The 26,901-nt window shown below is 38.5% G+C and overlaps 1 protein-coding gene across 3 annotated transcripts in view; it reads right to left on the bottom strand.

Annotated features, from left to right (window-relative positions):
- Nucleotides 1–26,901, bottom strand: part of TGFBR3 (transforming growth factor beta receptor 3) — a 195,654-nt gene that overhangs the window by 11,083 nt on the left and 157,670 nt on the right. For 2 of the 3 annotated variants that reach the window (XM_058174719.1, XM_058174718.1), the window contains exons 7-16: nt 25,835–25,982; nt 22,870–23,059; nt 21,625–21,932; nt 20,638–20,790; nt 15,383–15,523; nt 14,191–14,361; nt 12,777–13,076; nt 9,729–9,846; nt 5,302–5,340; nt 1,910–2,017 (exon numbers count right to left, since the gene is read on the bottom strand). In XM_058174719.1, coding sequence (XP_058030702.1) covers nt 1,910–2,017; nt 5,302–5,340; nt 9,729–9,846; nt 12,777–13,076; nt 14,191–14,361; nt 15,383–15,523; nt 20,638–20,790; nt 21,625–21,932; nt 22,870–23,059; nt 25,835–25,982 — 1,676 coding nt within the window. The remainder of the gene's footprint in view (nt 1–1,909; nt 2,018–5,301; nt 5,341–9,728; nt 9,847–12,776; nt 13,077–14,190; nt 14,362–15,382; nt 15,524–20,637; nt 20,791–21,624; nt 21,933–22,869; nt 23,060–25,834; nt 25,983–26,901) is intronic. The other variant, XM_058174720.1, reaches the window with a different exon arrangement.

The following is a 26,901-nucleotide window of genomic DNA, read 5'->3' as shown; positions in this document are numbered from 1 at the left end:
ATTTCTTCTTAAGATCTCATTTCAGCTGCAAAAGATAGCCACAAGAGCCCAGGAAGAGACCATGTTTTAAAACAGGGGTCTCCAACCTTAGTAACTTTAAGGCTTGTGGATTTCAACTCGCAGAGTTCCTCAGTCAGCAAAGCTGGCTAAGGAACTCTGGGAGTTGAAGTCCACAATCCTTAAAGTTATTAAGGTTGGAGACCCTTGTTTTAAAATACTCATATTTTACTCTTTGAAGTAGATCTCTGCAGAGCCCTAATGTGGACATTGTAGGAAAGCACAAAAACTGCATTGGAAAATGATTAGAAGAGAAGGGTTAATTACACACATCAAATTAAAATCCCAATGATTGATACAAGAGAGAAACATTGGGAGGTGCTCTCTTTTTATCCAACGAATTGCAGAAAGGTTAGGATCAATACAGTCATTGATGGTATGTCGCAGTTTTCAGTCATAAATCAACTTGGTGAAATGTAAAATTTGTTACTATTGGTTCTGTGGGCGTGGCTTGGTGGTGGTGGGGGTAATGTGACCGGGTGAGTGTGGCCAACTTTTTTTTTTTTTTTTACTTTTAAAAGCATTTTTTCTACAACCTCTTGTAGAAAAAATGCTTCTAAAGGGTTTTGGCGATCCCAGCTGAGTTGCCTGATCCCTTTAGAAGCATTTTTTGTTCTGTGGGCGTGGCTTGGTGGTGGTGGGGGTAATGTGACTGGGTGAGTGTGGCCAACTTTTTTTTTTTTTTTTACTTTTAAAAGAATTTTTTCTACAACCTCTTCGGCTGAAGAGGCTGTAGAAAAAATGCTTCTAAAGGGTTCTGACAATCCCAGCTGAGCCGCGCGATCATCAGAGGCTTTGTTTTTTACTTTTAAAAGCATTTTTTTGGCCAAAGAAAAAATGCTTTTAAAAGTTAAAAAAAAAACCCTCTGATGATCGTTCGGCTCAGCTGGGCATGGGCGGGGTGGGGTGGGGGCAGGGATTTTTGCTACTGGTTTTCCGAACCACCCGCTGCCATCCCTACCGGATCGGGCGATCCAGTCAGAACTGGGAGCATTTCACCCCTGAACTTTCCTTATGGTGATTTGAAAGATCTGTGTAAGAAATTTCAACTCCTAAGAAACTTGTCCACACATTTCCATTCTTTTCCAGAGTTCATTTGCATACAATTCTTTGTTTTGGTTCATATTCAATTTTATGTGTCAAAGCTGAGATTTTGTACTTCCATATGTAAAAACAGATAAAATCTTAGTATAACAACCCCTTGGCTAATCTTATCTAATTTTGCCTTTATTTTCAAAAAAAGCCACAATCATCTTCTGAGCACGTACTTTTTCTTAGATCTGTAATATTTGTTTACTTAGTTTGGTTTTTTCTACCAACTTATACACAACCACAATGAGGATCTATCATTATATTCTTTGCAATGCAATGAAGAAGCTACCTACCATTCTTTGAAAGAAAGTCTCAGGAAATTCAGTGAACTTTATTTACAGATATTTGGCTACAGAATGGTTGCCTCAATCTTTACCAAGACAAGTTGTTATGAATGCCAATTAACATATTTAAATGGTTTTTCATTTTCCATTCAGATGCAAAATACAAAATTCCACCCCTACTTATGATAGCTACATTTTTCTCTATCCTTTCAGTATATTAGCTGTAATTCATACATCTTAAAATTGCCAAGTTTGAAAAAACACTGCTATGGTCATTTAATATGGTTATATAAATATTCTCCACACTTGAAACTCTATAGTTTAAAAAAAAATCCTTTTAATGACAAACTATTGATCAGGATAGGCATCAGCAATGATCCTTCAGGGGCTTTTATTTTCCAAAGCAAATCAATGGCTAGTGAAAATGGTCAGAGTTAGAGCTACACGGTGCAATTTGGGAAAAACATTGGACTCACCTGTGCGAGAATAGATAAACCATAAAGCTCCTGTCAGCAGCGCACCTATCACAAAAGCTGCAAAGGCAATTCCCACAACTGTCAGCGTGTCCAGGCCATACACAACAGCTGTGAAATTCAAAGATTAGAGAGAAAAAAATCAACACATTTGCAATGCAGAATCAAAGACATTTTACTTGCATTCAGGAAAAAAAAACACCCCAAAAATGTGATGACATTTTTCCTCCCCTAAATTGCATTTTGTAATCAGGATTCGGCACCTTTTGGGCTCACCAAATTTACCTCAGGCTTTTTTTGCCTCAAGTAGGCTTGTTCTGCCCCTCCCTGTCTTTCTGGCCCATGTCAGTACAGGTAGTCCTCCACTTACAACCATTTGTTTCGTGACTGCTTGAAGTTACGACAGCACTAAAAAAAGTGAATTACGATTGTTTTTCACACTTATGACTTATGCAGCATCCCCATGGTCACGTGATCAAAATTCGGACACTTGCCAATTGACTCACATTTGTGACGGTTGCCGTGTCTCCGGGAACATCTTTTGAAATCTTCTGACAAGCCAAGTTCATGTGGAAGTCAGAGTCATTTAACAACCATGTTACTAACTTAACAACTGCAGTGATTCACTTAACAGCTATGGCAGGAAAGGTCGTAAAACAGGGCAAAAATCACTTATGATCTGTCTTGCTTATTAACAGAAATTTTGGGCTCAATTGCGGTTGTAAATCAAGGACTCCCTGTAGCAGGGGTCTCCAACCTTGGCAATTTGAAGACTTGTGGACTTCAACTCCCAGAATCTGGGAGTTGAAGGTTGAGGATTTCTGGGAGTTGAAGTCCACAAGTCTTCAAGTTGCCAAGGTTGGAGACCCCTGCCCTGTAGAGATTCAAGCTGCATGCTGATTCTGGCAACAAAATAGGAGAAAGCTGGGTTGAAAAAAGGGGGTGTGTAGATTTGGGATCACAACATCAACCCAAAGGAAAGTCTAAACTACACTATTTAATATATCTTTGGTTATTGTAGCCCGTTATTTCACAAGAAGGAAGCAGAGAAGCAGGATGCAATTTAAAAATGTGGCTCTCCCATAAGCAGCTTTGGCCTGGTAGGTTTCCTGCTGATTTCTGCTTGTTTTTACGTTGGAAAGACCAAAAATAACTTACTTCTCTAATTTTAGCCTCCTTAGTTTTGAATGCATGTACCCCTCACGCTTGTGCCTTTGAGGTAAGGCAGGATAAACTCATTCAAATAATTAAAGGAGGCCTCTGCCAATTCTGTTCTGTCTCCCCAAAGTCTTCAGCAGCATATTAGGCAGGGAACGGAAAGGCTGTCAACCAAGCAGGAGTGCCAGCTTGAAAGTCAGCAAATACATAAATAGAAACAATTGTTTTTCACGTTTTGGCAGCAGTTTTAATTACGGAAATCGGTTCCAGGCTGTAACATGGAGCCCATACTGGGAGAGGCAGGATAATCTGTTTGAGTGTACATCTGGTTCCTGAAAGCATGGCTTTGAACGTTTGCTGAGCAACGGCAGTCACTTCCAGCCATTTGCAACTTTCACTCCTTTTATGCAAGGAGTGCTACAGGGTGGAGCCTCATTCATTTTTATTGAGATTCGGCTCTAAGCGGCATATTTCTAAGGTCTCCGGCTTATCGGGTCAGTTTTGTTTGCCATTAATTTCACTGGATGGTCATCCTAAGACGGAGTGCTGGCCATCTCACCCCCTGCTTGATCTCCTCAGCCGACTGTTCACCAGTGACGCCAACATTACAATATTATGTAAACAGGGAGTCCTCGACTTACAACAACAATTGGGACCAGAATTTCCATTGCTAAGCTAGGCTGTTGTTGAGTGAGTTGCAGCTGATTTTATGCACTTTTTTTTGCCATGGTTGTTAAGCAAATCACAATGGTTGTTAAGTGAATTGCGAAGTTGTTAAGTGCAGTTGTTAAGCAAAGCCATATCTCCACCCCCCTCCCCATTGATTTTGCTAGTCAGAAACCAGCTGGGAAGATCACAAATCATGATAACAACACCCCGGGATGCTGCAACCATCTAAATCAGGAGTGTCCAACCTTGGTCGCTTTAAGACTTGTGGACTTCAACTCCCAGAATTCCTCAGCCACTTCAACTGGGAGTTGAAGTCCACAAGTCTTAAAGTGACCAAGGTTGGAGACCCCTGATCTAAATCACGGATGTCAAACTCACATGATGTATCGCATGATGTAGTTTTTTGTCTTTGCGGTGCTGGAGTGGGCGTGGCCTGCACATGATACATCTGGTCTCGGGCCGCCAGTTTGACACCCCTGGTCTAAATGCTTGGCCATTGCCAAGCACCCAAATTTTGATCCTGTAGGGAAGCTGTGACGGTCTTAAGTGCAAGGACCAATCATAAGTCACTTTTTTCAGCGCCGTTGTAACTTCAAATGGTCATTAAAGGAATGGTTGTAAGTTGAGGACCACTTTTATTTTGTTTTGTTTTTAATTCATGAGGGTGTATTACAATTTCATTCCTACATGGCCTGTGCAAGCCTTATTTGATTTTAAAGAATAGCATAAATAGCAAAGCAGCAAGCAAAGATGGAGACCATGGATCTAGCCATTGGTGAATGCCATCCACCAATCGCCATAGTTTTGTTTATTTTATGGATAACATTATGTATATTTACTTCTAAAGCCTAAGATGGAGAATTCTTGGCTTAAGCCCCTTTTTCAGAGCAAATATCTTGAGACTCAGATGCATTCCAAGATAAAATGGGAATTTGAACCTGAGGGCCTAGTCACTCCTTGGCAGTTTCCCCACATGGGCTTTCTCCTAAAAAAAAAACCCTGCTTCTCTACATAACTCATACATTCAAAAGGTTTACAACCATTCTCAGTTCAGCTGAGAATGAAAGAGTGACGAGAAGAGCAACAAAGTGAAAAGAAGAGAAACTAAATCATATGATGAACAGTTAAGGGACTAAGGGAACTAGGTATGGCTACCTAATGAAGAGAGGGCTTAAGGGTGACATAATAGCTATCTCTGGTACTTGAGGGGCTCTAACAGAGAAGAGGAGGTGAACGTATTCTCCAAAGCACCTGAAGGTAAGACAAGAAGCAATGGGTGGAAACTCATCAAAGAGAGATCCAACCTGGAACTAAAGAGGAATTTCCTGACAGAGAGAACAATTAATCAGTGGATCAGCTTGTCTACCAGAGTTGTGGGTGCTCCATCATTGGAGGTTTTCAAGAAAAGATTGGACAATCATTTGTCCAGGATGGTATAAGGATTCCTGCCTTAGATGTGGGGTTGGACTAGAAGGCCACCTGGACCTTTCAATCCTGTGATTCTCTTCTGTTCTATTCATTTTTCTAGATGTAGTTCTCTAAAAACAAGGAACATTATATATACTTACACGCTGATCCTTCAGAAGGATTCAAGTGGGAGGATTTATCTGCCAAAAAAAAAAAAAAAGAAAGAAAGAAAGAATGAAAGAAAATCATACCCAACAGAAATTCTTAAGTGGAATCTATCATCCAGTAAGAAATCCAGTTAAATTGATCAAATCTGAGTGAGAACATAAAGAAGAGGAAAAGAAATCCTTTCTAGCTCATTAAGTGTCTTTGGTGAAATTATTTTGAAAAACGCAAGCAACAAAAGTTACCAGGTACTGTCCAATTATTGCCAAATCACAAGTATTGGCTTTTTCTGTAAAGAATTCGATTTCACCCTTTGGGGCATTTATAGTAAAACAGATGTGGTTATCCCAAAGACCAAAGAAGTAAGAGAGTAAGTTGCAGACATGTAAATCCAAGGCATTGAAAGAATATAAGGTAAAGGTAAAGGTTCCCCTTGCACATGTGTGCTAGTCGTTCCCGACTCTAGGGGGTGGTGCTTATCTCCGTTTCAAAGCCAAAGAGCCAGCGCTGTCCGAAGATATCTCTGTGGTTATGTGGCCGACATGACTAAATGCCAAAGGCACACGGAATATTGTTACCTTCCCACCAAAGGTGCTCCCTGCTTTTCTACTTGCATTTTTTACATGCTTTCGAACTGCTAGATTGGCAGAAGCTGGGACAAGTAACGGGAGCTCACCCCGTTACGCGGCACTAGGGATTTGAACCGCTGAACTGCCGATCTTTCGATCGACAAGCTCAGCATCTTAGCCACTGAGCCACCGCATCCCTCTTGAAAGAATATAGAGGCAAACTAATTTTACTCCCAAAATAGTTTGCATAAAACAGTCTCTCCCAAGCGAGAGACTTTTCAGAAATGAGGATTTCAAAACCCAGAATTCCCTCAGTCACAGCTGAGGGAGATGAAGCCCACAGATTCTGACTCCAGTTGCAGAAGACAGGCATGACATCCACCTAAGTTTTAACCGCCACCAGTTTACCAAAATCACGATTAATATCCGTATATTAATATATATTTGCTTGCTATACAATCTTCCGTATCCTGTGCTGCTCTCCGCAATCTTGGAAAGCAAACGAGTGATGCCAGAGTAACAGAAAATGCAAACTAACTAATAAAAGAAAACCATACAATAGCCCATAAGCCAAATGTTTCTAAATATGTTTCTAATTTCATTAGGCTTGAACTCACCATAGCCATGGCGTCCCCTACACAGCCCAGCCTTGTAACTTACCAAAAAAAAAAAAAAATCTGGAAGGATTGGTTTTCTCTTAAACATGCAACTTTATTATCCTCGATCACCATTCATGGCAGCCACGTGTGTAACACATGGAGAGAAAAGTGAGTTGTGGAACTGAATGTTCTGTTCTGATTCTGTATCTACAGTGCCTCCAAGTTTCTTTATTTGGCTTCTAATTCAGATCTAACAGGAATGGATCCAATAACATAGTTTGTAACAATGCACACCACAAATGGCCTGTTTTGTATCAAAATCTGTGATAACGGGGCAATGATAGCTCAGGCTGGTAAGAAGCCTGTTATTAGAACACAGCAGCCTGCAATTACTGCAGGTTCAAGTCCGGCCCAAGGTTGACTCAGCCTTCCATCCTTTATAAGGTAGGTAAAATGAGGACCCAGATTGTTGGGGGGGCAATAAGTTGACTTTGTAAATATACAAATAGAATGAGACTATTGCCTTATACACTGTAAGCCGCCCTGAGTCTTCGGAGAAGGGCAGGATATAAATGTAAATATGAAAATATGAATATGAACTAAACATCTTGGAGATGCAACTCTTATGAAGTTGCTAGCATTTCTAAGCCTTACAAGTTTGCTCTTAGTTCATAATGACAATTAACCTCAAGGGCTTGATTCATAACCAAGAGAGTAAATGGCAGCAAATGACAGTGTGTATACTTGTACTTAATGGGCACATGCTGGTGCCCATTTAAGCTTAAAGTCTAAAAAAGTCTAGGACACACTCCAGTATGCATCGCACAATAAATCTTATCAGCCCTTAGTTCACTATGTTTATTATCAAACGCTTTTCTACTCTAAAAGAAGAAGCATCTAAAGAAGATCTATAAAATATTTGGTTCAATTTAAACCAGAGAGGTACTAGATTCCTTAGAGAACTGAATCCAAATGGCATCCATTCTGACTGATCCAATGAGGCATTTTTCTAGCTATTGAAATTCATGAGAGATTATGGATATGGCCAGAAAAACACACACAAAAAAAGCAAGGATTTTAATTGCGTTGTGCATGGAGACCAAATCTTTCAGGGTTGTCCTCAGTGGATTCATTTGTGTCAAGAATAAAGATTTGCAAAAACTCCTTGCAGTCTCAAATAGCTAAGCAGAAACAGTTGTCCTTCTCACACCCCAAGCAGCGCACCATGGTATATCATCAACTGCTTAAATGCCAAGAAACACTCTCTATATGACTGAGGTTAAGGGATTTCTGATCTTCATCTTTTTTTTTTTAATCCCTTAGAAAGCATTCCAGAATTTCAAGCAGCCTTTGCATAGAAGTGAAAGATTTTGGTCTCCATTTGAAAGCACTGAAACCTTCTAATTAATGTGACATGTCAACACCAAATGGGAGTGTGCAAGGCTGAGGTTTTAAAAATAAGTATAAATGCTCATGTTTGCTGATGTTGTTAGAAGGGCCCAAAGAAAGATTATTTTCATGTACACATGCATTGTTAGCTTGACTCCTGGGTTTTTGCCATCCATATTAATCAACCCTGATTTTGAAAACAATGGTCCAACTTCAATTGGTTAGGAGTGGCTGTGGCACTTGCCATGTTTAATCATCTATTGCCTTTTTAACTATATTTTATATCCATCCTTTACTACATACAGTATGGAGAGATTATATTCTGTAACTTTCTACCATTTTTCCACTCATAAAGCGGGGGAGGGTGGGTGGTGGGGGGGAAGGAGAGAAAGCAAACTCAACAGGAATTTATTTAAACAAAACAACAACCACCAATTCCAATCTAGGATGAATAAGGTAATGTTGGCTTAAATAGCTCTTTCCAAGCTGGCAGCTACTTTGTTTTGTGTGTTTCTGTATGTGTGTGCCTGCGTGCGTGTAGGGTCTCTATATTCCCTAGATAGCAATAATGCCGGAATAATTTGGGACAGAAATCAGACTTTTGGATATGGATTATGTTCTGGCTTATCAATGTGCTTCCAACTACACAATGAAAAGAACTTTTCTATACAACATCACTTATTAGGAATGTTCATTATACCCAGTTATGAAGAGGCAGAAAATATATATATTTATCAAACATTTCAGATTTCTGGCCGCTTCAAATAAAAAATAAATTAATACATTGCATAGGATTGTTGTTTTTCTTCCTCATACGGATAGAGAGAAAGGGCGAGGATACAGTATATAGAACTAACAAATATATTGAGGGAGACAAGGGTTTCTTTGTAGTGCAATCCTCTTCTTAGTTTTACCTGCGCAAGTAATTTTGGGTTATCAAAACAACTGCACATTTTCTTTGAACATATTCATATGTTAGTTCAGTTAACTGGTTAATTGGACCCATTCGATATTAACATATGAAACTATTCATATGTTAATATTGGATGGGTCCAATTAACCAGTTAACTGAATTAGGTTAATTTAATTGGTTGGAAGCCTTGCATACCTTAGAAAACAAAATTCTAAATATTATGAGAACAGCTATTTTTAAGAAAAGTAATTATGTGGGGAAAATAAGTCAATATATAAAGTAGAAATGTGGATTGTGGGCTGTGATGTGAAGCACCAAAAAGCAAATTACGCACGGTGGAAAAGTTTTAACCAAGCAGATGGAAGGTAAGGAAGCTTTAATATACAAATAAGGATAACAGATAGATCACTCGGAGGGTAATCTAGAGATTTGTTAATTACTGTATATATTTCCTCCTCCTGAAAACATTGGTTAACAGTCATACAGATACAAGGAGGAAACAATGATTTCCTTCAGGCAATCATTTCTAAATATATACAGCCATTTTCTTTGTGATTGTAGTCTTTATTATTAGAAACCTACCATGCTACAAAATATTTTCAATATATCTGAAGTTCCATTACAATGTTTAATTAAGTATTTACAGCCCCAAAGGGAAAAAATATATAGCTTTCCCAATACCTATAGCATAATGAGCAGCTGGAATCAATTGTGCAACATTACTTAATGTTTATGAATTCCATATTGTTACATAGAATCAAGATGCATTCCTTTATGAATCCTTTGCCAAATTACATTTGAAAGAAGATTTAAGAAAAATATGAGTGCAAACAAATATTAGTGTTTAAAAATAATGTTGTCTTATAAATCAGGAATAATAATACCATCAGAATGCAAAATTGTATGTGCCTGGAGGCAAATTTTTATACAGAGACTGAAAATATGTTCAGTACCTTCTGGTTTCCCTTTAGATATCACAGCAAGGGGCTTGGTGAAGGTTTTCTTATTCTGCATCATTGCAAAGATCATATCAATATTAAGAAAGGTACAAGCTTCATCTGGAAGGATACACTGCAAGATGGAGAGAACAGACAGCTTGTAAGATCAAGAACTCACTGAAAATATTTATATATTATCACAGCAGATGTGCATCATCATCATCATCATGTAGTAATATTTACTCAAGAAGAAACACAACTTACTTAAAATTCTACCAATCCTCAAAGCTGCAGAGAGTTTCTTCTGGGCAATGTCCATACCAATCCTCATGTTGCTTCAACAACACTGTGTTGAAAAAGTTCTTCTGTTTCCCACCCCAATTGCTATCTTCACTAACACAATGAACACAACAGGTGATGAGATTATTCAAGATGATTGTTCATCTGCTATAAAACTCTTCAAAGTTCCTCTCCCAAGTGGAAAAGTAATATTGCCCATTTGGAAAAGATGCTGATTATTTTAATGTTTTGGAACAAAGAGACTTTTTCCAGGCTTAGAGATGTTTACTACATCTATAAAAGAAATACTCTGAGATAAACAATAAAAATTGTAATTAAGTCTAAACACTCATTTATTTTCCTTCAAAATCCTCTGATGCAGTTCAACCTAATAATTCATCAGTAGAGGCTGAGAAACAATAGCATTATTTTATCTCAGCAGGATCTGGAAAATTAATGCTAATGCATTGTTTACAACAAATGTGATGAGTACCGAATAGTTTTGGTAAATCTGAACCGCTTAACACAATTTCTACCTATAATCTATAACCATTTAGTGGAAAATATATATCATGCTGTCAAAAACTACAAAAGTTTTCATTGGGCAAACTCAACATATATTGTCCTACTGTTGTTAATTGCAATTATTCCTAAGTTTTATTAACCTTTTGGAATCTATCATAATGACAATTTACACCAAGTAGCATTGCAAATGAAGGCAAACCTATCTGTCGCAGGATAATGTTGCAGGCTCCAATCTGAGTCAGTCACTGGGACCAGAATTTTAGTCTTCTGAGCTTTTGGACTCATGCTGATGCCATCTTCAGGGAACTTGTCTCCCACCAAGAATGTGTGGACTATTCTATGCGTAGTATTTATGTGGTGCCTGGCTGGGTGTGATTTCTTACAATCCAATCAACCAATAAGAAGCCACACCCAACCAGCCATCATATAAATACTATATATATAAAATAGCCCAAGGCACACATTCAGTTGGAGAGGATGGGCTCCAGAACAAGTCTTAAAGCTCGGAAGTCTAAACCTCTGTTCCCAGTGACTGACCCAAATTGGATCCTGCAAGTAGCTTCAGTTCACCTATGTTCAAATGAATTAACCTAGTGGTTAAGATGGCCCTGAAGAGAATTTTTCACCTCCCAGAAATGTCCAGCTAACTTGGCACACTAGTGGGACTGGATGACCTACAGTCCAACAAGGAGCACACAGGTTGGGCAAGATGAACAAATTATTAAGGTAATTGAAATAGGCCTGTTTTATATGCCTGAGGAACATCCTGGGAAAACACAGAATATTCTTTAGACCAGGGGTCTCCAACCTTGGCCACTTTAAGACTTGTGGACTTCAACTCTTAGAGTTCCTCAGCCAGCAAAGCTGGCTGAGGCACTCTGGGAGTTGAAGTCCACAAGTCTTAAAGTGACCAAAGTTGGGGACCCCTGCTTTAGACTAACAGCCTATTCTTACAATGGGGAAAATGCTATTTGGCAATTACAATCTAAAGTCTTGCTACAGAAGGTCTGTAGCAAAACTGATCATCCCTTCTGACTCAAATGCTTTCAGGAAACAAGAGTTGTATATATTATTCTTTTTAGAAAGTTTGTTTTTAATGTAAAGAAGAATGAGACGGGGGAGGAAGCATAGAAAAAAAGCAGGGGGGATAACAACAAAATACCTATTAGGTTACATACAAAAAACACAATTCAGCCACATTTTTAGAAAAACCATTAATCCTTGACTATATGAAATTATATTCATCTTTCCTTTCTGCTGGAAAAGATCCGACTCACAGACAGAATATTCATATTAAGCCATACCTCAGTATTATAACCACTCCAAATGCAGAGGAGTAGCTTCATACTGTACAAGCTATTCTGGAAAAACTCACCATTACTCATATAGAAAATGTATTGGTTAACATTATCTGTTGCAAATTGGTTTAACCAATCAGTCACACTTATAACTTCTTTGGCTGCACTATTGTAAAGTAGCTTCCCAAACTTGGCACTCTCTAGCTATGTAACTCCCAGCCACGGTCTAAGGCTGGGTTTCTTACACTAAGGGCTATGAGCCCCCATAAGAATCACATGGCCAGAACCATGTTTTAAAAAAATACAATTGGGCTTGGAGAGGCAAAGACTGAGCATGGCAAAAATTTGTTCCATGCTTTTTCTCTGTAAGTTGGTTATTGGTTCATCCAAGGCAGAACATGAACAAGTTTTGACAACATAATCTCTAGGGCTGTCAAACTCCTTCTGCATAATGATCTCTACCTTCCCTGTTCAAATCTGTAGCAGGAATTTGCAAATTGCCGAATTTGTGACTATCTGCAACTTATAAATTGAAATTACGTTATAAAGAGTGTATGTTTATTTCTTACCCAGCTCTAGCTTCAATAAAATCAATAGTGTTCTTCATTTGACATTTTAGTCCTGATATTGAAAATCTGAGAAACTTGGCTTTCTCTATTTTCTTTTTCAGTGATTTACATTAAATAAGCAAATTCTAAGTTTCTTCACTGTTGTTAACCTGCCAGAGTTGTTGCAATGTACTGTAGGTTTATCACACTGTACATGATTGATGCTCTCAGAAAACAATCTATGCCCACCTTTTTTGTCAGATCCATATGTTAAATCACAACCAACATAGTTCTAGCCTAAGTTTTATCTTAAACTCTTAGTGGTGGTGTAGATCGCAGAACAAGGTAATTACAGATGGGAGTTTGTATGTGTCAGAAAGAGAAAAAAGAAGAGGAATCTTTTCACAACTTACCTGAGCTAATCCTGGAATATCTTTTTCTTTTTTTGTGCATAAGGTCACCTCACAGTGTAGAAAGAGAAGAGAGCTGTTGAATGTGGATTTGAATAAGAAGCTAAACCGCTTTTTGTCAGTATGTGCGTTTGGTACAGGAAAATTAGTTTTCGGAACGTTGAAGAATCTTACAGACTCATCTTTAGGACAAACATTTTCAATAATGGTATATTCTGACATTCGGTCAGGATAAGAATTTGGTGAAATAAAGCAAGTTTGGATTATAAAGCCCAGGGATCTTTCAGCCTTTGTCAGAGAAATCTGCACGAGAAAAGAAAAATAGATCATGCCCCATTTAATGTTTTGAAGATTGCATAGCAGTATAATAAAGTCAGTCAATCAGATGTTAAGTAGCTTGGTTACCCCTCCCACTTGGATAATCTGCAGAATTAGGAAATTCTGGTGCCTATCATTCCCCCCACATCACGAGGGATTTTAAGAGTTATAGTCCAAAATATTCAAAAGACATGTTTTCTCTTATGGTAACCACCATTTTTAAAAGTGGAATAAGGAAACATAGTTTTTTAGGTGTAATATCTCCAAAGTCTTTAGTATGCTAAGTCACGGTTTCTTTGTAGTTTGTTCAGTAAACCTTAATTGTCTGGGTTGGTATATAATGCCAAATCAAATGAAAACTAACTGCATTCTATTTTAGCCACAAGGTAAACTCATTACCAAGAGGAACTGCACTCTTATAAAGTGGGGTGACACAGACTTGGTTGTGGGTGTGAATGTTAGTTTTTACAGAATCTGAAATGATCCACCTGATGCTAGAACAGGACATTAACAAATTAAGGAAAAATGAGAATCTTATCTTCTACCCCTTACAGAGAGAGTAGGAGAAAGAAAGGGACACTGTTGTATATTGAGAGTTTGCATGTGCTACACAGCAGTTCTTGGAATTATGTTCATACTTCTTGGTTGTTCAAAACCACCCAGAGATGCTTGAGATGGATGGCCATATAAATCTTTCAAATAAATAAAAAAGGAAAGAACTGTGCCTGCTTATTTTTTAAACTATGCGTGCTCATGCATGTGAAATCAGTTTTGCCGTCAATTTGAAAGAGAAAAACATGAAACAATAGGGCATTATTTTCATGAACAACTCTTACTTCATAGAAGACTTGATGAGGAAGACACACGTTTTGCACTCGACTTGCCATATTACTAAGATTCCTTGGTTTCTACCACAAAAGTATTATCTTAATTCAAGATCGGTAAAATTTCCTTTTCGCAGAAACCACAAGAGGACACATCTGTCTGCCAGAGGCAATTGAACCAGGCCAGCTTAGGACATACGAGAACAGCCTTTTCTCGGCTGCCATGTTCCTGGAAAACAGTTTCATTGATTCCTATTTCTACTTGAGTCAATTACCTCAACAAAAATCTGGCTGTTGTCTGCGACAGAGAAGAATCCTTGAACTGGAGTACGAAAAAGCTCCGTCTCGTAGAGTTCCATTCCAAAGGTGGCATTGCCAACACGTATTTCAGGTGGCCAGAACTTGGAAACCTTTGAATCTCTGGGTTGATGGAATGTGCAATTGAACTAGTCCAAAAACAAGGTGATAAATTTATTGAAGAAGATAGCAAAATATATAAGGGGAGGCAAGAACCGTTGTGGACTCCACATGGCCTCCCAATTACATTTTTATAGCCCCTAGAATCCCTTACGGTCCTGTTGCCAAACACTATATTTCAGCAGCCTAATCTTCTGCCATTTTATTTTTAATGTTTTGAGACCTAGTTTAGATCTAAAATATTTGAGTGATTTGGTGGCCTAGTTCCATCCAGTCAGACAATGTCTCCATAAAAACCCAGACACACACACCAACACCCCCACCACAAACATATTTCAAATACGACTGATTCACAAGCATTTTTAAAAGGGAGAAAAATCAAGCTTTCTTCAAAATTGACTTATCTTCCCACTGCTTTGGTTCAGAATGTTTTCTTCTTATCTTATTTTCCTGTCTAACCCTCTCATGAGTCGTACCATAAAGTCCTTATGAATACACACAAACAAACAATACTCTCTGACCTCATTAAGAGCAATTTAAATCTTCTTCACTAAATTTATGGCAATTATGGCAAGAAAGACATACATTCTTAGATATAGACAACCCAACAGAAATAAAATGTTTTGGGTGAATTTATTGCTTTGAACGAAGAACAAAGATGCTGAGATAGGATAAATGAGGAAAGCCTAAAATATTGGGAAGCTTTTTTAAAAACCAAAAAAGTCTATTTGGAAAGAAAGAAAAGGTTCTCTGGGAAAACACAGAAACTATTCACACCTTAACAGCATGAAAAACTGACATTGTTTTGAAATTGGAAGGAGGTTAGTATTCTGGTTCCTGATATATAAGGAACTATAAGATTAACTATAAGAATTATAAGAATTAACTATAAGAATTATAAGATATATAATTCACAGGTACATGGAAAAGTGTTTCAATCAGCCCATGCATCATAAATGTTGTTTATCAAATACTTTAAAAATTAGAGGTCTAAGAAATGATATCGGTCTTCTATATTCTCAAGCCAAATGATGGCTAATCAATACATACCACAACAATTACAGGCCGACTGAAAAAGGTGATATCTGATTCATCTGTGTCCCCAGGGAAACCGTTATCCCCCGATTCCATGTCTTCATAATCAACCAGCCAACCACTAGCTTCAGTTGATGGTGACACCTGGATAACAATCTTTAACCAAATGGAGAAAGGGAAAAAAAAAAACAACTGTCAAAGCTGTTTGGGGTTCTGATTCCATCTCACTTGAAACATGCCAGAAAAAGTTGGTTATGGGAAAGATCTAATATTATTGATAGTAGAGAGTACGGTCTGTTACCTGCTGTTTTAAGCTTATCTTAGTTTTCCATGTAACCATTGTTTGAAACGTTAATAATAACCACATTCATAGGAAATGCCCTCTGCTTTCCCAAATTTTAGCCTCTTAGAATGGAATGGAATGGAATGGAATGGAATGGAATGGAATAGAATAGAATAGAATAGAATAGAATAGAATAGAATAGAATAGAATAGAATAGAATAGAATAGAATAGAATAGATTTTTTTATTGGCCAACTGTGATTGGATACACAAGGAATTTGTCTTGGTGCATATGCTCTCAGCATACATAAAAGAAAAGATACGTTCATCAAGAATTCTAAGGTACAACACTTGATGATAGTCATAGGATACAAATAAGCAATCAGGAAACAATCAATATCAATATAAATCGTAAGGATACAAGCAACAAAGTTACAGTCATACAGACATAAGTGGAAGGAGATGGATGATGGGAATGATGAGAAGATTAATAATAGTGCAGATTTAGTAAATAGTTTGACAGTGTTGAGGGAATTATTTGTTTAGCAGAGTGATGGCCTTCGGGAAAAACCTGTTCTTGTGTCTAGTTGTTCTGGTGTGCAGTGCTCTATAGCGTCATTTTGAGGGTAGGAGTTGAAACAGTTTGTGTCCAGGATGCGAGGGGTCTGTAAATATTTTCATAGCCCTCTTTTTGACTCGTGCAGTACACAGGTCCTCAATGGAAGGCAGGTTGGTAGCAACTGTTTTTTCTGCAGTTCTAATTATCCTCTGAAGTCTGTGTCTGTCTTGTTGGGTTGCAGAACCAAACCAGGCAGCTATAGAGGTGCAGATGACAGACTCAATAATTCCTCTGTAGACCTGGATCAGCAGCTCCTTGGGGAGTTTGAGCTTTCTGAGTATCCTCTTCCTGGGGATATGCTGACTAGGCAGTTTCAGGAAGTTTACAGATTGAGGATTGCTTTAGTTTGTGTACAGTATGCAAACTGAAGAAGGAGCCTATGCAAAAGACTCTACAGGTAGTCCTTAACTTACAACAGTTCATTTAGTAAACATTCAAAGTTGCAACGACACTGAAAAAAGTGATTTATAACCATGTTTCACACTTACGACCATTGTGGCATCACAATGGTCATGTGATCAGAATTCAGATGCTTGGCAACTGACTCATATTTATGACAGGAGTCATGTGAACACCTTTTGCGACCTTTTGACACGCAAAGTCAATCGGGAAGCCAGATTCATTTTACAACCATGTTACTAACTTAACAACTGCGGTGATTCACTTAACAGATGTGGCAAGAAAGTTCGTAAAATGGGACAAAATTCACCTAACAAATGTCTCACTTAGCAACAGAAATTTGAGGCTCCATTGTGATCGTAAGTTGAGGACTACCTGTGTGGTCTGTATCAACTCAGTCAGAACCCTGAAACTTTGGTCAGCAGGATAGCTTTAAAACGCTCCATGGCTTAGGGCCTGGGTACTTACGGGACCGCCTGCTGGTACCTTATGCCTCCCATCGACCCGTACGCTCCCACAGAGAGGGTCTCCTCAGGGTGCCGTCCGCCAAGCAATGCCGGCTGGCGGCCCCCAGGGGGAGGGCCTTCTCTGTTGGAGCACCTACGCTCTGGAACGACTTTCCCCCCAGTTTACGCCAAATATCTGACCTTCGGACCTTTCGCCGGGAATTAAAAACTCATTTATTTATTCAAGCGGGATTGGACTGATTTTTTAAATTCTAAATTTTAAAGTTTTAATCCTTTGTAATTTTATATGGGGTATTTTAGGTTAGGTCAATCTGACGGTTTTAATTCGGCCATTATGGAATAGGTATTTTAAATTGATTTTTTAACTTTGTATACTTGCTGTTTTTATGTTTGGCTGTACACCGCCCTGAGTCCTTCGGGAGAAGGGCGGTATAGAAATTTAAATAAATAAATAAATAAATAAATAAATAATAAATAAGAACAGTTCACGTTAACTTTTGCAGTTGATTATAGTTTTTTTAAACTGTGATTGCTAGTTTGCACAGAACTTGCTAGGAATTGGTCAAAGGTAAATGAATGCTGAATGATTCCGGTTCTTTTCATTAGAGAATAAAAAGAGGAAGTACATATAGTATGGCAAATTTCTAAAGGATGCTAAACATTCGTCTTGTAGGAAGATACTGAATATTACTATTAAAAAGGGCTACCCCAGGATCTAAACCCCTATATCTTCCCAGTCAGTCAATTTATCTATCTGCATTATGGTAAATGCTTGTTTGACTTCCAAACCTGGAGTGCAATAGCAGTAACATATTGGCTTTAAAAAGCCGTCTGAATATTGGCATAGAAATGAATATACCAGCAGTTTTACTTCTCCTTCTGGTAAAAGTATAACATATACCGCATTTCAAAAAAGTAATGGTTCATTGAACTGGACTTGCATATATCCTACTTTTCAATAATCATCACAGTATTCAGTAGGCAAAGAACTGTAACTTTATACTACTTCAGTATTTCTTTTTTTTTTTTAAGAACACACAATAACAGTGAGTTTTCTTCCTTTTCCTTTTCTTTTGTATTTTTTCCTCCTTGCTATACACATTAAGTTTTTACTGCTTTTTTTAAAAACAACAAAATAAAACCCTTTCTCAATTTAACGCCCCTATTGAGCGCATTATTCATTTTCTACTTGCTTTTCATACACAAATATTCCCTACACATTCTTTTGGCTTTCCTGATGATGCAGCGTTTCTTCAATTTAGTTCTACCTTTGTTTGCCCGCATGACAGATGGTTGACACACAAAAGATATTTTGACGTTTTTCAGGCATTTGCTGCATAATTCACTGCTAGTTTCAGTGATTTAGAAATTGGTCCGAGTACTAAGAAAAATTTGTGCTTGTGAGATCAATTTAATGTTTAAAGATAGCAGTCCAACTGCTGAGTTAAGATCCAGATGTATTTTTCCACAGCCTGTTGATCTATAGTTTTTGTTGGGTACATCTCTAGATCAAATGCCAAAAGCTCTAGCCAATAAAGGATTTTAAATGGCCTTTTGAAAAAAAAAAATTGGATAAGGCTATGTCTGATCAGGTTGCCTTAGCTATATTTGAGTTGGACAACAATTTTTTCTTCATTTGCCAAAATTGTCACTATGTGCTGAAATTACAAAAGCCAATAGCTATGCTTGTTTACCTGAACTGGCCAACATCCACCCAAGTCACAGTGAAAATGCTGAACCAGACTGAAGGGAAAAATCTTACTTGGGCACAATAACTTGCATAGCTGCTTATACACTTGGAAAAATCAATTGGATTCAAATTTCCAGCACCAAATATACATTAATATTGAAAATATATTTAACATAACTAACATACACCCCTCTAAAGGATATACACTATGATTTAACTTAAAATATAACTTTGGAATTGTCAAATTGCTGTATCTGGTTTACTTTTAAGTAAGTTCATGCTTGCATCTAGCTTTGAAAAATTATTGCAATTATTCAAATACTATCACTCTGATCCTATATAACAATGATGAGCTAGAGATATCATACAGTTCTATAAAAATATTTGTCCTTGTTCTGATCTTTGTATACCTTTGCCCCTGAATGTTATCAGATTTATATTCTCTACTGAAATAGAATCTGTGTGACAAACTAATATTAAAATTTTACACTTGCTTCGTATATGGCCTAAACAAAGTCACCCAATTGGCAAAGTGCTAGAATGAAAAACTAAAATTCATAGATTCCTTAACTAGTTGCACCATTTTAATTGTTATAATTGCAACCAAACAGTTCTAGTTCTTAGTGATCAGTCTTTTACATTGTTCTGTAGGAATTTTGGCCCATTCCTCCATGGCAAACAGCTTCAGAAACATTTGAGGGTCTTCTAGCATGACCATTTCCATCCTTCTGAGGTCGGTAAAATGAGGAGCCAGATTGTTGGGAGCAATATGCTGACCCTGTAAACCACTTAGAGAGGTCTGTAAAGCACTATGAAGCGGTATATAAGTCTAAGTGCTATTGCTATTTCGGATCCTGCCATGTTTTTACTGCAGGTTGGATGACTTTACTTCAGAAATAATAGACAAAATATCAGAACCTGTCTATAAGTCAATAGTACCCACATTAAGTTCTTGTAATTTTCGGGGGAAAAGATATGCCAAAATTCAGACAATCAAAAGCAGGGTGGGGGAGTTTTAGTTCACACAGCCATATTTGAAGAATGAAATGAGATGGTGCCACCATCTCACTGTCTCTTGTTAGAAGTCAACATTATATATGGTACCCAGTGGTGGGTTTCACTTACCTTTGCTACCGGTTCACTTGCGCACATGCACAGAGTGTATTTGATGATGTCCGGGTGGGTGGGTGGAGCCTCCCACTGCCTCTACTACCGGTTTGCCCGAACTGGGGTGAACCGGTAGCAACTCACCACTGATGGTATCATATGTGTCAGATGAAAGATATTATAATGTTAACCTGTGAACTAAAAAGCCACTAGGAAATATTCCTCCCATCTTGTGTATTTCGCCCATCACTGTTTTTATTTAGCTATAAATCTGGAAAAAGATGTGGAACAGATTTCAGGGGCCGGTGAATGGCGCAGGCTGGTAAGGCCTGTTATTAAGAACAGCCTGTTATTAAGAACACAAAGCCTGCAATTACTGCAGGTTCGAGCCCGGCCCAAGGTTGACTCAGCCTTCCATCCTTTATAAGGTAGGTAAAATGAGGACCCAGATTGTTGGGGGGGCAATAAGTTGACTTTGTAAAAATATACAAATAGAATGAGACTATTGCCTTATACACTGTAAGCCGCCCTGAGTCTTCGGAGAAGGGCGGGGTATAAATGTAAACAAAAAAAAAAAACTAGCTTTGCATTGGAGAAACAGCTCAGAACTAATCTATGCTGCTCCTCCTAATGTATTCTAAGAGCTGAGGATCAAAAAGAGAGATTTGGGATTCCATCTCAGTATTCTAGGAGATAAGAGACTTACAGAGTTGAGATAGACGACATTATCCAAAGGATAGGGAATCTGTCGGGTCCCACATTCATGCAAAGATGACTCCAGAATAAAATGGGTCCTGTTTGTTTTAGCTCTGCAATTAGGATCCAGCAGAGAGAGCTGTGTCCCAATGAAACCGCTAGCCTAAAAGGACACAGAACAAGACAGATTGTTATACCCGAATCACTGATCAGAACTGCAAAGGACAGTGATAAAAAGCAACAACTGGTACCAAGCATTTTCTCCGCCACCGAGAAATTATGTATTGGAAATCTATTGTATGATTATATGTGCTGTCACAATGAGTGAAGTAGGAAACCAGCAAGGCAAGTATTCAGCTGATAAGCAACTGGATAGTCTACCCATTCAATAGAATGAAATTTCAAGATTCTGAGATTGTAAAGTAGACTTGAACATTTCAGAATATAATACTGTAGAGAAATGGGATTTTTGAAGTTCCCGTCCAGTTAGAAACAAAACAAAGCTTCTTTACATGTATAAAAGCTATTATAGAAGGGAGGAAGGCAGTACACTTTTCCATTTCCTCTCTGTGGGATTTTTATATGAGTGGACTTTTAAATGGAAAGAGTTTTTCAAAAAGTGACCAGCTATTTGAAATGACCCAGTCCATTCTACTATCTCAAAACTATGACTTTATTCTCTTGACTAGGCTTTGAGCCGTATCTGAAGAAAAGCTGCAATGCTGAGACTGTGGACTCAGCTGAGCATCAATACTTTTTAGAGCCACATGGAATACTAATGGCCCCTCAGATCACATGACACTTGCTGAGCTGACGAGAAGAACAGCTTTTGCCTTGGCTTTTGCTCTGAGGTTCAGCAGAATCATAGTCATCAGAACAAGCAAGGGGAACCCCAAACAGTACAGAGCACTTGTGATACCAGCCTTGCCCTGATATCCATGACCATCCAGAATCCAAAATAATTCATTTTGAAATGAAATTAAAATAGCATACTAACCTCCAGTGAGTCTTTTGCTACAGCTACCATCATGGACGTATCATTACATATCACAGACATGGCAACATCAACACTACCCTGCACTTCTTCTGGTTCTGGGTCTTTTGGAAGAAGCTGTTCAAAACCATGGCTGGCCATGATTGGGTCAACAGTATCGGCTGACGGCAAGGAGCCTTGGTTGTTCTCATGAAGAAAACTGAAACGCATGTCTTCATTCAAACGTGAGGCTGGAGGGGATTTAATGCCATGCAGCAGATCCTTCAGCTCTGGTGGAAGGAAATCGTCTTCTTCTTCATCATTCATTTCTTCTACAGAAAGAGAGAAATTACAAATAGTAATTCCATGCAACTTATTCATAACTAGAATCATGTACTAGTTAGTCCACATAGCATGTTATGTGAATCTCCATGTCTATGGAGATTCTCAGTCATCCAGATCATGGCTTTTTCATGATTGAAAAAGCACCTTTGGGCCATGTTAAACCATGATATTATTTTTTTTCCTTTCCTTTCCCAAAAAAATAGGGCAAGTTTCTTTGCCCTATTTTTCTTGCAACAAGTCAATGTTTGATATAGTGATTCCCAGCCTTTTTTAACCATGACTTATTATGTCCGAATGTGTAACACTGGTTTATTCCTAAATTTGTCTTTAACTCAAATTAGCTCTTCTTGTTCCTGGCAGAAGTAACAAAGAGAAAAATCCTAGGAATTTACCCATAAGTCTTATCAGCAAAATTGGCTTTGGCTTGTTCCTGGCTTTCTCAACAAATCATGGTTATAACAAATCACTATAACAAATGCTGACTCAGCAGGATGCGTGAAACAGACATTAAGTTAAGAATGCTATTTAAAGTACAATTAGGATCTGACACTTCTCTTTCTTCACAGAAAACAACAATGAAAGTATCTCCCCTCCTTTCCTTCAACCTGCCTAGTGTTGTTTCCCTCCTGAAAAACTAGCTTCCTTTTATTTCCTTGTTCTTGGAGGGATAAAAACGGCCTTGGCATGGTAGGCAAAATATAAAAAAGCCTGTTTTCTCTCAGCATCCTTAGCTCAGGACAACAGAATGGTTGAAAAATAAAGTACGAAGCTGAGAATCGTCTCACAAATGTAGTATTCCGCACTGTAACTTCCAGGAGCAAAAATGCCCATCAAGTATCTTCTCAATTCAAGACCTTTGGAAAATGGATCAAAGCGAACAAAAGAATATTATTGTATTTAATATGATCGGGTGTTCTTCCTTACCTGCATCCACGAGTTGTAGGTGAAATCTATTAGCAAGAGGTGCTTTTGTGTAAGTAATAACTGGGTAGTAGCCATGGTCATAAGCCCAGGCAATCAAATTCTCATGAGAGGAAGGCATATCAAACACTATGGTTTTACTCATTGCCATAGAGCGTTCAGTTTCTTTTCCAAAGCCAACACCATTTGATGTCTATAAAATAGAAAATAAAAGTTTTAGCCCTAGATCGAGTTTTGTTTCTTACAAAAGTGAATTTTTTTTTTGTAAATTGAAAGGTTTAGTTAACTATCACTTCAGATCAAACTTTGCTTTCATTCATTCATTTTGTAACATTCAATCAATATTTTCTTGTCCACACAAGGAATTTTATCAAAAGGAACAAAAATTAGTGGATAATATGTAAGATATGTTTAAACAATTTTGATTGTTTTAATTGAGGAATATCCACATGACACAATCTCACAGCTTCATGAGATTCTCTTATTGACAACCACAACATATAAAATGGCTCTACAGGTTGATTGCATCATATAGTGCAGTGATGGCTAACCTTTTTGTCCTTGTGTGCCAAAAGCGTGCACACACATGCAACAGCGCATGCGCGCTTGTCCACACTCATAATACAATGCATACAGGACACACACACACCCCGTGCATGCATGCACTATCCCCCGTGCGTGCTCCCCCACCCCCCCACGGATGCGCACATGACCCCTCACTCCCCATTTTGGGCCTAGCAGGCCTCCCTGAAGCCTCCTGGGACCAAAAAAGGGGTGCAAGGGGGCAAGTGCACCCCCTGTGCTCCCCCCCTGCCCCCCATGCATGCCTACGCTGTTACAGGTATTATGTCTGACTTGTATGCAGTTTTATTCCTCTCTAGCATTCCTCTCTATTGTTCAGTGATGCATTTCTTGCCTCTCTAGGATTTACCTCTATCTGCTCCTGTGAGGCACTTCCTGTTCCTGTTGGATGTATATAGTTATATTCTCGATGGCTTGTATAGTGTTTTAACTGCATTTTGATTAAAGAACAATGCTGCAGAGACCCAAAAATCAGGTGGCCTGTGGGAGGCGCACGAGCTCAGCTCGGGCAAGGGCTCGCATACCGGCAGAGAGGCCTATGTGTGCCAGCTGTGGCACGCGTGCCATAGGTTCGCCATCACAGATATAGTGCCTTTTACCATAACTGCACTCAGCAAACAGAATGAGATTCTCCATGCCAAGGGATAATTGAGAGGCAATACATACTGCAACAGCTTTCTGAAACCTGATGCTCTCTAAGTTTGTTTGAAGTTCAGTTCTCAGTCAATTGGGGAAAGGAGAGAAAAGACACTGTAATGATTCTTATGGCTTATAATTCATTACTTATGATTGGCAGGGTATGAGATCCTCTCTCCTCTACCACCTGCCCCTATTAGGCAGCAGGATTTGAATTAAATTGTAATTGTTGATGTCAGAATCCCCTTAACATTTTACAAAAAGCTTCTGAGAATCTCCAAACCAGGACACTTTAGCAATGTTGCATTTAAGCAATAGTTGGAAAATGGTTACTCAGAAATCATACTTCGCTGCATAAAAGGAATTATGTATAGTACTGAAGATAGTGGAATAACAATAGGCCTCATTTGAGTACAATGTCCTTGGTAGCCCCTGTAGTGGGCTCATTTTCCCTTTCTGACAAACCTCTTTCTCCTTTCATTTTATTACCAAACTATCGTTTCTCTTTTCCAAGCAACCCTGAGACTGCAGGACAACCCATCCCAATTCAGCCAATGCTTTCTCTTTGCCTTTCGGTTCAGTAAAAGCCCTTCAAACATACATCCCTTTTAAACATACATCCGAGTCTAAAGATGTAATCGCACCTCGTAGCATGGTGTGATTTACTTAAACAACCTCATGCAGTGGTAGAAATCTGATTTTCTTGAGCAGCAAACCTATCACAAAAGTCCTACGTAAATAAGATTTAGGCTGCCTTGGAGTCCTCTGATGGGCCTAATTGCAGTATTTCTAGCAATTGTTTTCATTTTTCACAAAGCCCCAAGAAGGTAGCTGTGAGAAATGAAAAGGACAGTTACATCCAGTTGCATAAAGCTGCTCAAAAGGCTTCATTTTTACTCTATTTAAGAGTAGGAGATTCTAACATTATGTAATGAGATACCAGCACCTGCCCCCAAATGCCAAATGCTGATACTAATACAGTCTAAACTGGAGCTATTGTCAGTGAGAAATATCCCCTATTTAGCAAATACTGTGTGTAACTGGTGAGCACTGCTCTATGAAATCGTTGGTTTTATTGTATGCCTCCCAGAATCGTATTTGTGACATGAGCAGCCATATAAATTAAACTGACAGACAGACAGATAAGTAGAAGATAGATAGTTTCATTTATGAATGCATTCTTGGGAGCAGAAGGACTCTGATAGTCACTGAATTCCTTCAGCTTTTAAAACTGTGATTGGAACAAGACAGGAACTTCGCATAAATGGAACCCTTCCCTTTTCAATTGCTCTTAATATTTAAATAATAATAATATTATTTAACAACTTGATTTTTGCTGAATGAAGAGCTTGAAAAAAAGGTTCAAAGTCAACAGGTCCTCAGAATAGGATGCAATGCTATAAAGGCTTTCAGAAACGAATGTTGATCCATCCTTTACACCAGTGGTGGGGAACGAAGGCCCTATTATGACTTGTAGACTTCAACTCCCAGAATTCCTAAGCCAGCCAGGAATTCTGGGAGTTGAAGTTCACAAGTCAAAAAAGGTCCATCGTTCCCCAGCCCTGCCTTATACGGTAGCAGGTTGCTTGGTAGGTTAGGCGAAAACAAAACGCCAACAAAATTAGCAAAAGAGGGGGAGATATTTAGTCAGCCATCTGTTATCAAGGCCTTTCCTTGTTCACAGCAAGGCATGAGCTGTTAACAGACCCGTGCCTCCTCCAGACCACAAAGCAGGGCAGTATCTACTTACAATGGCTTCTAACCTCCCCTGTACGTCATGGGATTTGATGACCCAGTTGACAGACTTTCTGCACTTGAGGATAAGTACAAGATCCCTGACAAGTGTGGTGTCTGGCCGAGATGGTCTGATGTCAATGATGATATCCACCTGGAAAGCGCTGGAAAAGCAAGGCAGAGTCAGCCAGCATGCCAGAAAATTTCTACTCTCAACCTTCTTCCAATCCATCATGTTCCCAGTGTCTGGCCAGTAGATTAAAACACTGGAGGTTATCCCAGACGTCCAGCATGTGCAAAACAGACTGTTCCACCACACTTGCTAGAACAATTTTAAATAACAATGGAAACAACATACTTTTTATGCTAATAACGCTCCTCAAAAACTTGTCTTTCCCGTTTAAAGAGTGCACATTTTCTCTGTTTTGGTGTCAGTTCAAGAAAACCACTTAGAGCTGGCTTTTCACATTTGCACAAAAAAGCTATCTTCTTTTGCATCAGAAGTTTTAAATAAAGATTTTATATCTCTGTTTCCTTTGGTATGCAATATGAAGCAAAAGTCACTTTGCTGTCTCTTCAAACCATAATTTGGCAAACACCAAAATAGATTGAAGAGTTCAATCTGCTCGCTGGGTTTTAGAAGCAAATTCTACATACACAGAATTACTGAATCTTTGCAGCTTTACTTCATATTTAAAACAACACACAGATATAATAGCTTTGTTGCCAAAGATTTTGTTGCCTGTTTTAAATCAATAGCCAATTTCTTGCTCTCCAACTCCTGACTGTTAGTCCTATTCCCTTTTCTCAACTCCTTTACTTTATACTATTCCCTTTTATTCCTTGGAATACTATTTTCTGTCTTTTTATGCCAGCCCCATAAAACTATTCAATTCTTGTTAGATAATTTTCTTCACAAAAATGTGTAGAGACCACAAAAATGTGGTCTCTATATCAGGGGTCTCCAACCTCGGCAATTTTAAGACTTGTGGACTTCAACTCCCAGAGTTCCTCAGCCAGCAAAGCTGGGAGTTGAAGTCCACAAGTCTTAAGGTTGCCAAGGTTGGGGACCCCTGCTTATAT

Source organism: Ahaetulla prasina, chromosome 3 (assembly GCF_028640845.1).
Source record: "Ahaetulla prasina isolate Xishuangbanna chromosome 3, ASM2864084v1, whole genome shotgun sequence".
Taxonomy (NCBI): domain Eukaryota; kingdom Metazoa; phylum Chordata; class Lepidosauria; order Squamata; family Colubridae; genus Ahaetulla; species Ahaetulla prasina.
The sequence above is the reverse complement of the archived record's forward strand: the minus strand, read 5'-3'. Positions and strand labels throughout refer to the sequence as shown.